The sequence below is a fragment of the Pan paniscus genome, chromosome 10, assembly GCF_029289425.2.
Source record: "Pan paniscus chromosome 10, NHGRI_mPanPan1-v2.0_pri, whole genome shotgun sequence".
NCBI classification, from domain to species: domain Eukaryota; kingdom Metazoa; phylum Chordata; class Mammalia; order Primates; family Hominidae; genus Pan; species Pan paniscus.
The window spans coordinates 107,558,813-107,574,624 of record NC_073259.2 but is presented as its reverse complement, the minus strand read 5'-3'; the positions used below and the strand labels follow the sequence as shown (position 1 = coordinate 107,574,624).

Here is a 15,812-nt window from a genome sequence, read left to right as displayed (position 1 = left end):
CATGTGACTCTTCTTGAATTTGAACTCTTAGAGGCCATTGAAGGGTTACTAATTGGCCTAATTTCAATATTGTTGTGTCTCAGGAAATAGGGAGGCCCAAGGAGAAGATGAGACAGGGGAATGGCTGGTTGGTGGAGCAGTCAGAACACATACTACACTTATGCATTAAGTTCACTGTTTTATATGATTGTGGCTTGTGGCATTCCAAAACAATTACAACAGTAACATCAAAGCTCACTGATCACAGATGGCCATAACAGATATAATAATAATGAAAAATTTGACATATTAGGAGAATTACCAAAATGTGACACAAAATAAGAACATGTTGGAAAAACGGTGCTGATAGACTTGCTCAATGCCCGGTTGCCATAAATCTTCATTTTTTAAAAACTGCAATATCTGTAAAACACGATACACCTTTAGGTATGCCTGTACTAGAATAGACATATATATGGAACCAATTAGAAAGTCCAGATACAGATTCAATTATATGTAAACATAAGACATATACCTATTATCACAGGAATTCTATTTCAAAATAGTTGAATATGTAAACAAAATATATGAACAAGAATGTTTCCTTCAAAGCAAAACATTAAAATTTCAATATGATAGGATTGGCCAAATAAATTATGACCAGGTATATATTGGGACCCAAGTTCATCATGTAGACATATAATTGTCATTGAAAAGGGTATAAAATATATCATTAGAGGTAAATAACAGATTAGGAAGTATTTTATATAATACTATACTTATATATAATATTTTAATAAGATTTACAGAATATCCTTTGAACCCTCCTGCCACTTTGGGTAGAAAACTGCAAATGCTATCCTTAAGATTCTATAGAATCTACAGGGCATACAATTTCCATTCTCATTATCATCTCTTGATTTCATTTATTTTTCTCGTCTGCTGTCTGTTCTTGACTCTTCCCCATCACTACTAGAATAGGCAGCATAACCCTGGTTACTTGCTCCAAGAGACTTCATATTGGAAAATTTATAATAACATTATCCTAAATAACAAAACACCTAGGAAACATTTAAAAGTCCATTATCAGGAGAATGTGTAAATGAATTGTGGTAATCTTAAACAATGAGCTCCTGTACCACGCTGAAAATAGATGAAATTCAGAAACATAATCTTGATTGAGAAAAATCACAGAAGAACTAGAGCATTTGATACTATATATATAAAGTTTGAAAGCATACAGTACTAAAAATTTATTTTTTATTGATACTTACATGTATAGTTAAAATTTAACACAATCCAAGGAATTAAAAACACAAAGCTCAGAAAGCATTTAGCCCTGGTAGAGGAGGAAAAAGGGTAAGATTGGAAAGATGAACATGGGGTGGGTTGGGGGACAGGTTTCAATGATATAATGGTAATATTCTACCTCTTAAACTGAGTAGTGGACACACATGGATCCATTTTTTAAAAAAAATTATCTTGCATATCCTCTTTTGATGGTCACTTGTCAGATATTTTGTTCAACTATCTCTCTTTCTTGACACTGAAATATTTGGTTACAAAAGCATTGTTTCACTATCTTCGTTTTTACCAACTCCTTCCCTCGGGGGCCTCACCTTCCCTGAGGAAGCCAGGTTCTACAAAGACATATTCTAAGAAGAAATTATGGCCCTCCATTAGGAAGCAGAAGAGGGAGTACTTCATTATTATTTAAAATATTTTTTCTTTCCTTTGCACATACTCACATGTCCACACACATTCACAGAGTGAAACAGTCTGGGAGGATGGTCACCAAAATATTACCCTCAGTTATCTCAGCATGCTTGATTTTCATGTGATTATTTTCCTCTTTCTTTATATTTTCAAATTATTCTCTAATAAACCTATATACTTCATTCTTAAGGAAGAAAGCAAATTAACCCATGCTTTGTGATTAAATTTCAAAGTGGTTTTCGAGGCTTTAAAAATCCTCAGAAGTGTTCATACACACTGTAAAATTCCAACTTAACTAAATCCATGGGTTGTTTTGATTAATTTAATTTCAGGATGGAACTAGGAGTTTAACTGGAGACTCTTTTTTTCATAGAATCTTTACAATCTTATCGTTGTAATCTGAGTTTTTCACTTTTTATATGCAAACTGCTGAACAATATTAACTGAACTGAAAGGCAAAATAATTTACATTTGAAAAAAATCATTTCCATAACTTATAGTTAGCTTTGTTTAAAGGACACTAGAGACTGTTCAGTTGATCAATACATATTTATTGAGCATCAACTCATCAACTATTGGCAGGACCTGTATTAGATTCTAGGGACAGAGTAGTGGACAAGACAAATTCCAGCCTTCATGGAGCTTATAGTAACCTGCTGGACTCATTGTACAATGTGTTTCATCCACAATTTTATCAGCAGATAATTCTGCTGGAAGATTTTCAGTAATGAGGAATTCCTTCTGTTGCTTTCTAATGCTATTTGTTAACTCATTTTATAGTGCATTTTTATTTGAAAAGGTAAACAATATCATTAATTCGTATAAAATTATTTTTTGTATTGAGCCAAATTTGCCCTTCTTGACTTATAAGCATTAGTCTTTGTCTTGTCTTTATGGGCTTTAGAATAAATCTACCACAGTTACTTTTCCCCATCCCCACCTTTGCGGGATAGTTGTTGAGGGATAGCCTTTCAAATCATTGAGAAAACTATTATGTGGCTATAAGGCTTCTCTGGATAGAACACTGCAGTTCCTTTCATCGTTTCTTCTCTGACATGGTTTCAGAATTATATGCCATCCTGATTACTTTCCTCTGGATGCCTTCTACTTTGTCACCCTTTGTTGTTAAAAATAAATTACTCCCAATTTCCTGCTTTCAATGGAGTATCATGACCATAATTGACTCTCTGATGTGTGAGGGTCTGGTATTGTCTGAAAGCAATTACCCTGACCTTGAATTCTGCTGTACTGTAGAAAAACTAGGAATTCGTACTAAATCTTTGTCAGCCCTAGAATATACTTAGGGAGATTTTTCAAAAATATTAGTCTATTTTCTTATTCGTCTTTTTCTCGATTGTGAAGCATACTTTATAAAAGTAGCACATACAGATGGTCTGCAACTCATGATGGTTCAACTTACGAGTTTTTGACTTTGCAATGGTGTGAAAGCAGTGTATGTTCAGTAGAAACCGTACATCAGATTTTGAATATTTTCCTGGGCTAGCAATATACCCTATGATAGATACTCTCTCATGATGCTGAGCAGTGGTAGGAAGCCACAACTCCCAGTCAGCCACAAAATCACAAGGGTAAGTAACTAATATTCTACAATGTACTGTGTTACCAGATGATTTTGCCCAAGTATACGCTAATGTAAGTGTTCTGAGCACATTTAAGTTAGGCTAGGCTAAGCTATGCTGTTTGGTAGGTTAAGTGTATTAAATGCAGTTTCTACTTACAGTATTTTCAACTTACTTTGGGTTTTTTTGTAAAGTTGAGGAGGATCTGTAGCAAAAATAAAATATGATTAATTGTGAATTTCATCATGCAGAATTTCACAGTCTTCTCCAGCAGACTGTGAACTTCTTCAGAGCAAGGATTATGGCTCATTAGTTTAAAAACAGTCCAGCATTTAGCACATTATATATATATACATATATATATAATATATAAATATGCTATATATATTCTACATATATATAGTAGATGCCCAATAAGTATTTGTTGACCAATTAATGCCTTATGTACAGGAAATGAAAATCTTATAAAATGAAATAAATTCTAATTTTTAGAATATATCAAAGAATCAATCATATAGAACTGGACCTATATTTTATCCTAACCTGAAAAGAGTACCTTAGTATATTAGTTAATGGTATTTACAAGGAAAAATACTAGTGTGCTGGATGGCAAGACATTTAACTCTAAATGACAGAAAACCCAATTAGCAATGGCTCAAACTGTAAGAATGTTATTATTTATGTAAGAAGACTGGAGAAACTGGCCCTGGGTCTATCTGAGCAGCTCAATGATATGATCAATGTCCCAGGCTCTTTTTATCCTTCTGTTGCTATTCTTGGCTTGTTACCTTTTTGATCTGAAGATTCTTGCCTTTTGGTCACAAAATGCTTGCCCTAGCTCCAGATATCAAAACTGCATCCAAAGAGAGGAGCCTGGGGATGGCCTTAGCTCTGAAAGAGCCTCCTTATATGCTTCTTCCTTGGGGAAAAATTTTTTCCCACCAGCCTTTTAGCAAACTTCATCTTACATCTAATGGGCCAAAGTTGAGTTATATGGGTGTCTCCAGGAGGCTGGCAAAGGAGTAGAGTCTTGGGAATGACTGTTGATTAGTTAACCAGCAGTTTATGCCACAACTAGATAATAGATATATATTACAAAAAAGGGCAATACCTTTACTAATTCAGTAATAAATTCAGTCCTTTTAAATTATGAGGACTCTTAAAAATATCACTGATATTGGGTTTACATGATTCTATAATTTATTCAAACAGATGAATCATCAGCTGTCAATCACTTTGGAAAGAACTGATGAACCTGATTATCTTTTCTAGTTTTTATAAATTAAACAAGGCTGTTTCTTCATCACAAAGCTGTTTTTATTTTTTCTTCTTTTCAGGAGTCCTATCCAAAGAAGAGAAATTACACTATGGAAATTGTACCATCTGCTTCTCTGGATACATTTCCTTCAGAAAATGAGAACTTTCTGTGTGATCTCATGGACACAGCTGTTACAAAGAAACCTTGCTCCTTAGAAATTGCAAGGGCACCTTCCCCAAGAACTGGTAATATCTCTTACTCACAATTGGCCTGATTCAATTTACTTGCTTGTTCATATGAAGATGCATCATTAACATTTTGGTTTCCTACTATGTTATCAAAATGAAAGTTCCCCCAATGTAGTTCCAATAATTATTTTTTCATTTTGAAGTGAGTCCAGGTAGGTCAGAAGGTTTTATTTTGAAGTCTCCTAACTTCCTGGTAAAAGCCATAATGTACATGGTAATGCTTTGATGAAGATGCTTTGAAACCTTTTAATACTGAAAAAACCTTCTAGGTAAGATACACAGCTTTGGTTCCTTCAGGAGTTCACAGCCATTTGGTAGCAATTTTTGTATCATTTTCTGTAGCCTATCTGTTACCAAGTTATCAAATCTTACTTAGCTGCTTTATATATTTCATGTCTTTTATGGCATTATCAGATTCATTATTTTGTTTTATTTTTTGCATTACAAACTAGTGAACAAAGCAAGGCAAATATTATCCCTATTTTGCTGATAAAGAAATTAGAGTTTTAAGAGCAATAGTGGGGCCTATGCTTGAAGATGGATTTTTGACTACAATTATAGTTTCTTTCTATTACTTTAAGAAAGAATACAGAGTGATTATATGAAAGCTAATGAAGGAGGAAATTTTCAAGTGGATGGTCAATATATTTAATGCTGTGAAGGAGTTGTAAGAAAAATTCTGAAGTGAGGCTTTTTTTTTTGGTTTGGTAATGCAGTCGCAACTTACTTTTGAATAGTAAATTTTAGAAGTGATGTGGTACAAGTAGATGTCTGGAAGTTAATAGTGAGACATTGGGAAATGGGAAATAAGACACTGGGAAATGGAGTAGAGAGTACAGATGACTCTTTCAAGGAGATTAGAAGAAGAGGTATGATAGTAACATAAGAAGAAAGCAGGCGCAAGAGGGAAATAGCTGGTTTATGTTAGGATAAATAAGACTTGATCAAGTTTAGAGGAATTTTCTGGTAGAGCAAGGTATTGAAGATAAAGAATAAAAAGACAGAACAGAATGGGTAGAAGTTAAGACTCAGCTAGTTTAGGGAAACACAGACCTTGCTTCCCCAGAGAGTAGCGAGAAGACAGCATGGTTATGAATATAGAGAAATTCTGAAATATTTATTTTCAAATGGATTCAATTTCTGGGTAAGATAAAAGGTTATTGACTGAAAGTAAGAGCTAGATCTTAAGAAGGGTTAAATTAAAATTCAGTCCAGGAGCGATGGCTCATGCCTATATTCTTAGCACTAGCCTATTACAGACACTACCTCATGCCTGTAATCCTAGACAAGGTGGGTGGATCACTTGAGCTCAGGAGTTCAAAACTAGCCTGGGCAACCTGGTGAAACCCCATCGCTACAAACAATTAAAAAATTAGCTGGACGTGATGGCACATGCCTGTAGTCCCAGCTATTCAGGAGGCTGAGGTGGGAGGATTGCCTGAGTTTCGGAGGTCAAGGCTGCAGTAAACCGTGGTCACACCACTGCACTGCAGCCTGGGTGACACAGTGACACCCTGTCTCTAAATAAATAAGTAAATAAAATTCAGAAAAGCCATTATACGTAATAGTCTAGGGAATTTTGTACAAGTGAAAAAAATGGATTTTTGAGCAGTACTGAGGCTAGGGTGTTAATGAATCATAAACATACAGAAGGAAGACTTTTAAGGTAATAGTGTAGTAATGAAAATAGTAAATTTATTGAGCATTTATTATGTGGCAGATACTGTTCTAAGTGCTTTATATGCATTATTCCATATGATTCTTACAATGCTGTGAGGTATTAATATCATTATTCTCATTTTAGAGATAAGGAAACTGAGGCATTGAAACACTAGCTGGCCTCCCAAGGTTACATGTTAATGAGGGGTAGATTTGGTACTTGACCTTGAGTTGTCTAACTTGTGCTCTTAAACACTATGCTATAGTGCTGCATTTTACTAGGGGATGAGGTGGGGTAGATATTAGGAATCAAATACTGAAACCCTCAAGAAACGTAGAGATATGACTGGAGGTCCACATATGATAACAATAAAATTACAAAAAGAATGTTATAATAGAACAGTGTAAACTTCAGATGAGCATCAGAGTTTGGATGAAGGCCAAATAATAGAAAGTGACCCACAGAGGTCATGGAGAATGAAAACAATGCTGACCCCAGGCTATGGAAGTTGACAAGAATGAGAACTTTTCCTTTTCCGTAAGAGAGATAATGAGGGAAATAGCATATTCAGGGGGGGAAGCTTCATTAAAATAGGAAAATGCAGGAAATAGATATGCAAAATGTGAAAGAGCTTTAATTGGGGCACAGAGGGTAGGGGAATATCAGGGGTGATAGAGGAAGGAATGCAAAATTGAAGACACAGCTATGTATTGATTAAGTAGTCAAAAACTAATTGAGTTCTTATGCATGCTGGGGCACAATTCTGAATGCTGAGGATACAAGGATGAAAATGACATGGACACAGATAACAAGGCTGATCAGGCTCAGGTCAACTCTTGCTGAAAACAAATAAAAATGCTGGATACGATATAGAAAAGAAAACTTCTTAAAAGTATCAAAAAGCTGATATGAAAATTACAGAAATCGAATCACATCTAAATTAGGAATTTCTTTTTATTAGTTGGTTAGTAAGAAATAATCAAGCCAAAACATTGGTGAGGGTAGGAAATAAATGCTGCACTAAAGTCACATTTGTCCTGGGGGAGCTTACTGAACCTGCTAATGAACTTCAGTGCTCAAGGCTTCTGTGGCTTTGGATACTGAAAACAAATATCTGCACAGCCTGTCCAGCTCAGGGACTGTAATAGGAAATCCTTCCTCCATAGAACTAGGATTCCAAGGGCTACAGCCTCAGAGGAATCAGAGGTAATCCTGTATTCCCCACCCCAAGGGGACTCCAAGGAAAGATGATTTGTTGTGAGCAGAACAAGGCAGGTCAAGGGGTGGGAAATTCCTGAAGAGTTATTACTACTAACTAGCCCTCACAGATTGCCACCCAAAATTCATATCACCTTGGTGGTCCAAAAAATGTCAATTCATGCATTTAAAGTAATACCCTCAGGTATCAAGTGGAAGCAAATGTAATCCCTCTGGAGAGAAATATACTCTCCTCCAGGGCCCCAAATAATTTCTATGAATAATTTTCCTATTATTAAAATTAACAGTTTCTAATAATTAAGCCTATAGGGAAAGAAACCCCAACAGGAACCAACAAAAACAAGGAAGAGCCGATCCACACCTTAAGTGCTTTCAAATATTGGAATTAGTAGATGTAGACTATACAATGACTATGCCATTATAAAGAAAAAGTGAGCCTGAAGGTATTTTTTGGGAATAGAAACTAAAAGAAAATGACCTAGCATATTGGAGAGGAAAAAAAAAAACTTTTAGAAATGAAAAAAATTCCAATTACTTACACATACACACATGCAATTTAAAACTCAATGAATGAGTGGAACAGCAGATGAGATTCAGCTGAAGAGAGATATAGTGAACTGGAAATTAAGCCACAAGAAATTTTTCAGAATGTTGCACAGAGACAAAAATGTGGAAAATATGAAAGAGAAGCTGAGAGACTTGAAAGATATACTGCAAAGTTTTCTCGTCTAATCAAAGTTCCAGAGGAGAAGAAAGAGAGAATGTGACAAACATAATATATTTGAGGAGGTAATTTTTCAAAAAGCATGATATTACCCTTGAGCTCGAAGAGGTAGACAAGTGAAGAGTTAAATTCAACAGAGCACAATAATTGCTAAGATAGTGTTTCACAAAGAGTTCTTTGGGAGCAAAAATGGGGGAGTACTTAACCTTACCTGGAGCTTGAGGAAGACATAAAGGAGATGATGCCTGTATCAGTTATCTATTGTTATTAACAGGCCACCCCAAAACAAACTGACATCAGTCATTTATTTTGCTCACAAATATGCAAGTTTGACAGGGCTTGTCAGGGACTGATTATCTGTGTCACATCTTATGATCTCGGGCTGTTCAACTGGGGAATAGAGGAACACTTTTAAGATGGCCAGCTCATATGGCTGGCAAGTTAGTGTTGGCTATGTACCAGTAACTTAGCTAAGGCAATGGACTGGAGGCCTTTTTTGCTCTCCAGGCACTGCTTGGGTTTCCTCCTGACTACTGCCTGGATTCTGAGAGCAAGCATCCCCAAAGAACTAAGAGGAAGCTGCATCATTTGTATTACGTCCTTGTTCTGGAGGCTGGAAATCTGCAGGGTACTGGCATGGTCAGGTTCTGGTGAGAGCTCTCTTCCTGGCTTGTTGAAGGCTGTCATCACCCTGCTTACCAAACCTCTTCTTTGTACATGCACAGAGAGAGGGAGTGAGTCTTAGATTTTTGCCACAGGTCTAGGTAAAACACTGCAGAGAGAGAAGAAACTTTCTTTCAGCTTACAGTTACATTTTCTTTCCTTTAAGCTTTCACCAACACCTTTCTTATAGCTTTTAAGGCTTCCACAAATCCATCCTTCCTTGGCCCTTTTGGCTTGACAGGCACTGGCTTTGGGGCTCTTCCAGCTTCTGTCTGCTGCCCAATCTCGGTGCTAATGCCACATATTTTAAGTTTTTGTTTTGGCAGCACCCCATATCCAACTATCAAAATCTATTCTGGTTATTGTCACTGCATAACAAACCACTCCAAAGCTTAGTGAGTGAAAACAACAGTCATTTGTTTTGCTTTTAAATCTGCAATTTGAGGAGGGCTTGGCAGGGATAGCTTATCTCTGTTCCATGAGGTGTCAACGGGGGAAGTTTAACTGGGGTCTGGAGGTTTTATTCTCAAGATCCATACTCATATCGCTGCCATGGCCTACTTGGACTTTCTCGTGGTCTGTGTTGGGATTCTAAGCAAACATTCTAAGAAAATGAGACATCAGAAGGCAACATCACTTCCATTGTAGTCAAAAGCCTGCCTACATTTAAGTGGAGGGAATTTAATTCTTGCCTCCCCTTGGTGAAGGAGTGTTAACTAAAGTCACATTATAAGAAAATATTCTTGCAGCCACTTTCAGAAAATATAAACTCCTACAATGCCCGAGTTTGTTGTTGTTGTTGTTAAAATTGGGTAAAGACTTAGTTTGCATAGCTACATAATTTTCCCCAATTGTGTTTGATCACTTGGGTTTAGTATAGAAGAAGCCAGTTTGCTCAGTTGACCCAGGCTTAATTCATAATAATTGATAGTCTTTGGGCTGTGATCATGAATTCTAAGGTAAAGGAGTCCAGAATTTAAAGGGAAATTTTGTGGTTTTAAAAAAATGATTAGAATTGGGATGAATATAGATCAAAACAGTTTCTATGCAATTTTATATGAGACCTTATCCACTCAGCCCCACAGAATTGCCCCCCATAAGCGCTATAGCAGGTAGAGGAGAGCATCAACATAACTGTTACTTCTTTTCTGGTTAGGTAAGGAAATAGTTTGCATTTTCTCCTCTGTTGATTCCATTAACCCATAGTTTAGGTTTTGCATCAATCCTATTACTTCCAAGTCTCTCAACTGCTATGACTAGTCCCTTGTGACTCATACCTAGCTATGCATTTCCCCCTTAGGGCCAACTAACTGATCTGGAGAACTCAGGGAAGTTACTGACCTCTCTTGGAGTTACTGATGTATTCCCTTTGTTACTAAATTCTTTAGTGAGTAAAGGTAGAATTTGCAAATGTGGAGACATTTCTTGATGCACACGAGTCTTTTAGAGACCCTCAAATTGATCTTGGTGGGTAAATACCCTATAGTTCCTGATCCATTCAATAAGCACTTATTGAGTACCTCTGATGTTCTAGGCATTGTGCTAAATATTGCATAAGGAACAGAGCAAAAGGTATAAGTACTGACCTTTAGGAGCTTAGAATGTGTTAAAATTAAGGATAATAAGGGCAATGAACAAGATAAGCATAGGGTGCTCTGGGAGAGTAGAAGGGGAGGAATGTGAATGAAGGAAGGCTTGTGGGAGGAAGTGCTGCATGATTTGCTAGCCTCAAAGAAGGAGGAGTTAGATAGATGAATAAGGTATGGCACTCCAGGCAAGGGGCAGTGTGTGCAGAGATGCGGAGGGGGTGAAAGAACAGAGTACATTCAGAGACTATGCCCACTTGGCATGGTTAGAGCATAGAATGATACTAGGGTAGAATGCATAAAGAACAAGGAGTAACAGGCAGAAGTTTGGATTTCATCTGACAGCAGAAGTGAACATGGCATGATCAGGTTTCTGTTTTAGAATGATCCCTCTAGAAGCAATGTGGAGTATAGAGTATAGATTGGAGAGAGATGAAGTTGAAAGCAGGAAGATTCATTAGCAAATCAGTGCATACACTCAGCAAGAAATGACAGTGGCCAGAACAAAGACAATTGCAGCAGAGAAAGGCAAGGGGAAACAAAGCTGAGAAGCATGTAGGAGTAAAGCTCATCCTTCTCATCTTGAGAATGCTGACACTTGGACAATAAGGGGTCAAGGAAATTTGAGAACTGTACTTCAGGGAATGCATTCAATGCTTTAGGTTAACTGTGTTAGGTAACATGGCTTAGGCTTACAGACAAAATGGGCATTATTACTCTATACAAGAACTGCATGAAGATTTCCTGGAGAGACAGGGTGGTGGAGGTCGGGGTGGAGAGAGAGAGAGAGAGAAAGAGAAAGACTGAGGGGTGACCAAGTCTTAAGAGGGACTGTTATAGATTGAATTGTGTCCCCCCTCATATTATGCCCCCGAAAAGAAAGGTTGGAATCCTAACCTATAGTACTTTAGAATATGATCTTATTTGGGGAATTTGGATATAGAATCATTGTAAAGATAATCAAGTTAAAATAAAGCCATTAAGTGGACCCTAATCCAATATGACCAGTATCCTTATTTAAGGGAAATTTAGACCCAGAGACAGGCACCCATAGAGGGAAGACAATGTGAAGATATAACAGGAAAAGGCAGCCATTCGCAAACCAAGGAGGCCTGGGACAGATCCTTCCCTCACAGCCCACAGAAGGAACCATCCCTGCCACCTTGAGTTTGGACTTCTATCCTTGAAAGCTGTGACACAATACATTTCTATTGTTTAAGCCACCCAGGTACTAGTATAGTCGGCCCTCTGTATCTGTGAGTTCCACATCCATGGATTCAACCAACTACAAATTAAAAATATGTCAGAAGCAAAAATGGATGGTTGGGTCTGTGCTGAACATGTACAGACTTGTTTTCTTGTCATCATTGTCTAAAGAAAATACTGTATAACAACTATTTATGTAGCAGTAGGTATTACAAGTAATCTAAAGATGATCTAAAGTATCCAGGAGGATGTGAATATGTTATATGTAAACACTACACCATTTTATAGAAGAGACTTAAGCATCCATGGATTTGGGTATCCTCAAATACCCAATCCTCCTCAATAGGGAGTCTGGGAACCAATTCCCCTTGGACACTGAGGGATGGCTGTAGTTTGTTAAAGCACCCCTAGGTAACAAATATAGGGATTAAAACTGAGCACACAAATTCAATACATAATAGGGAGAGGCAATTGAGGATGCTTGGGCCACAGTACAGCACACAACCTGACTGGCTTTCATCTCTCAGAGGCTGAGCAGCTGAGGGTTGGTTGTGACTGGCAACATTGTGTATTCATGGTATACAATATGCATTTGCTCAGAAAATCAAAGTTAACTTTCCTTTCTGTGGTCTCTTGTATTAAAAACTAGAAGGGCTAGTACAAAATAAATCTAATCCTGACCACAGGAAAAAAAAAATTATCAGATGTACTAGTTTAATTTAAATAAAAGCAACTTATTAGTAGATCTGTATTCAGCAAGATTTTACAATTCAACCAGAAAATGAAGGATACTCTTTCCAAGGAGCATTTTACTAATGCCTCATGACTACAGATTTCACATGAAGTAAAGAATGAGATTGTTCTAGTACTGGACTTATTAAATAAAGACCAGTAGTAGTCTAGCACTTGCTTGGTGAATTTGCTAAGACTCATGTTTATGCGACCACTATTGAATCCTATTTGTTTCCTTTATAGCATCAAGCTAAAGACCTTGTTTAATTATAGTGGTGACTCACTTGCATAAATGAATGAATAATTGAATGAACGAATGAATGGATGGATATTATGTTTAAAAGAAAACGGCTGTAATGGCAGTAAAATCCCTTATGAAATAGCCAGGTGTCATCAAATATAATGTTTTCTTGTCTCCTTTTCCTTTGATTTTAACCTTCCTAGGGGAATTTTTCCATTTTAAGGTAACTAGGCAACCGTTATTTTGAATCACTTAGTACAGGCTTTGTATACTATGGATGCCCAATAAATCCATTTTGATTAATGAGCAATTTACAAAACCACCAGCAAAGACTGCTTCCAATCATGTTGAAAGAGAATAGATGATCTCTGATAAAAAAGGACACATTCAGCAGCTGCATGCCAAGATAGTGTGGGTCTTAGTTACCTCTGTTCAATTTGCTAATGTGCTTACTGGACTGTGGTCAACCTGAAATGAAAATGCCATCTGGTGAATAATCCACACTCTACTATACCTTCTGCAACATCTGAAATAGGTAGGAGTGTGAGGGTGATTCTGTAACTTGTTTATACCTAAATATTTTTTGAATGGTGAAACTTCCTTAATTCTATTGCCAAAATTTTGAAATTAAATGAATTCAGACTGCACTAGAACAAATGTTTATCTCTGCTGAGCAAGTGGGTAGTGTCAACATGATTTCTGTGGGTATATTTAACTCATTTAAGAGAGCAAACTATTTTTGAGCCCCATGGAAGCATTATTTTACATACAAATACTGGCCTTGCTGATAAGAAGCACTTTTATCAAACAGTAATTATTTACTTGGCATTTGCTCTGTGCTCAGTGCTGTCTTAGCCATTTATTAAAACAGATATCTACATGATGAATTTGTAAACCAGTGCTAGTTCATGGATGGGCAAAGAGAGAAATCAAGGAAAGCAGTACCTGAAGGGAATTACCTGCCTCCTTCATCCATATGGACAGTTTACCAATTAAAAAATATAATCATCTCAATTTGTTCAACTTAGTGGAAATGTGTTGTAGTTGGAAAACAATATTATAAACTACACACACACACACACACACACGCACACTTTTTCTCCCCTGAAATCAATTTTGTTTCCACTGTGTGTGAATAACATGAATTGTAGACTAGTAAGATTTCTAAAAATACAATGAACTCCTGCTAGGTTGATGATTTGATGATGTGGGAATATAGGCTCTTTATGATGTCGTGTATGCTATCCTATGCAACAGAATTTCTCCTATAATGTCAGTGTATGTATAATAACAAGGTAAACATTCATTAATTCATAAGTTCATGCTCATGAAAGTAGAGTGGACTTACCACACTGCTTCACATTCCACTCTTGTTCTGTGTTGCTTTCCTCAATCCTGAGATACTTTTCCTCCCTTGTCTCTCACTCTCAGCAGATGGTCTCATATTTTAATTCATAAAGAAAATAGAATTTACCAGATGGAACTTTGTTAACTTCCTTCATTAGGTGATTAAATGCAACTGCCCTGTAACCTTCCTCTTTCTCCCTGCTCCTGTTAAGATACAGGGGGTTTTCCTCCTCCTGCCCAAGGTTGGCTCCATCTTCTATGCACCAGGTCTTTTCCTTCTCAGGAATTTGACCCCTGCATTCAGTCTTTCTCTCCTCTATAATTTTAATTGTCCTTTTTTTTTTTTTTTTTTTTGAGACAGAGTGTCCCTCTGTCACCTAGGCTGGAGTGCAGGGGCACGATCTCGGCTCACTACAAGCTTCGCCTCCCAGGTTCACCCCATTCTCCTGCCTCAGCCTCCCGAGTAGCTGGGACTACAGGCGCCCGCCACCACGCCCAGCTAATTTTTTGTATCTTTAGTAGAGATGGGGTTTCTCCGTGTTAGCCAGGATGGTCTCAATCTCCTGACCTCGTAACCCGCCCACCTCAGCCTCCCAAAGTGAATTGTCCTTTTTTACTGCATTGTGCACATCAACAATTAAATCTGCTCGGGTCTTTATCATTTGAAAAGCAATAGCAAACCACAAGAACAACTAACAGCAAAAACAACTAAACAATAAATGAAAACTTCCTTGATCCCACCTGACAACTCAGCTAGTGTTCTCTCTTTATTCCCGTGCTCTCAATATGTTCATTTTCCTTCTTTGTTTTCACTTCTCAGCCCACTTTAGTCAGGTGTCTATTCCCCATTACTCTGTGGAAATGTGCTTTCTAAAGTTACTAATGACCTTGATGTCACAAAATCAAAAAGGGCATTTCTCGATCCTCACTTTTTCTTAACCTCTCAGAAGCACAGGTTGGCGACACCTCCATCTGGAGACCCTTTCTTCCCTTTGTCGTCTAAGGTAGATTTTCATCTTATTATGGTGCTCCTTCTCTATTGTGATGGCTGACATTTTTCTGCATGACTCTAAAAGTTGAGAGTTGCTCAAGGCTCATAAAAAGTCCTCTTTATTCTTTTTACTTTTTTCTCTCTATAAATTATCTCATCTATAGTACGGCTTCTGTTACAATCAACATGCTGAAGACTCCAACATACTTATCTCCAGGCTAGACCACTTCTCTTAACTCCAGGCCCATCTATTAATCCATCTAATATCTTTACTTGTATATCTACTTCATATCATCTACTTATTTACTTATATATCTCCAAGGGCACCTCAACCTTAGCCTATTTAGAACTAAACTCCCACATCTTTCCCCCCAAACCTTTTCTTCATGCTGAATTTCTCATCTCAGTAAATGATTTAATTATTCATCCAGCTACAGGAGCCTGAAGGTCATTATTGCAACCTCCCTGTCTATCAATTCCTCATATTCAAATAAGCGCCAGGTCTTGTGACTTTTAACTGGAATAAACAGTAGGATGAGGGTAGTTATGTAAATTTCTATCCCTAAATATCTCTCAAATCCATCTGCCTCTCTTAATCTCTGTCACCACCAATAACTGTCCTGGACTATTATAATAGTCTCCTAAAGTCCTGTTTCCCTTGTA

The 15,812-nt window shown here is 37.2% G+C and overlaps 1 protein-coding gene across 9 annotated transcripts in view; it reads left to right on the top strand.

Moving 5' to 3' along the window:
• ANKS1B (ankyrin repeat and sterile alpha motif domain containing 1B) overlaps positions 1 to 15,812 on the top strand; it is a 1,251,294-nt gene that overhangs the window by 468,794 nt on the left and 766,688 nt on the right. For all 9 annotated transcript variants that reach the window (XM_034934289.3, XM_034934279.3, XM_034934288.2 and 6 more), the window contains one exon: positions 4,613 to 4,778. In XM_034934289.3, the coding sequence (XP_034790180.1) occupies positions 4,613 to 4,778 (166 nt within the window). The remainder of the gene's footprint in view (positions 1 to 4,612; positions 4,779 to 15,812) is intronic.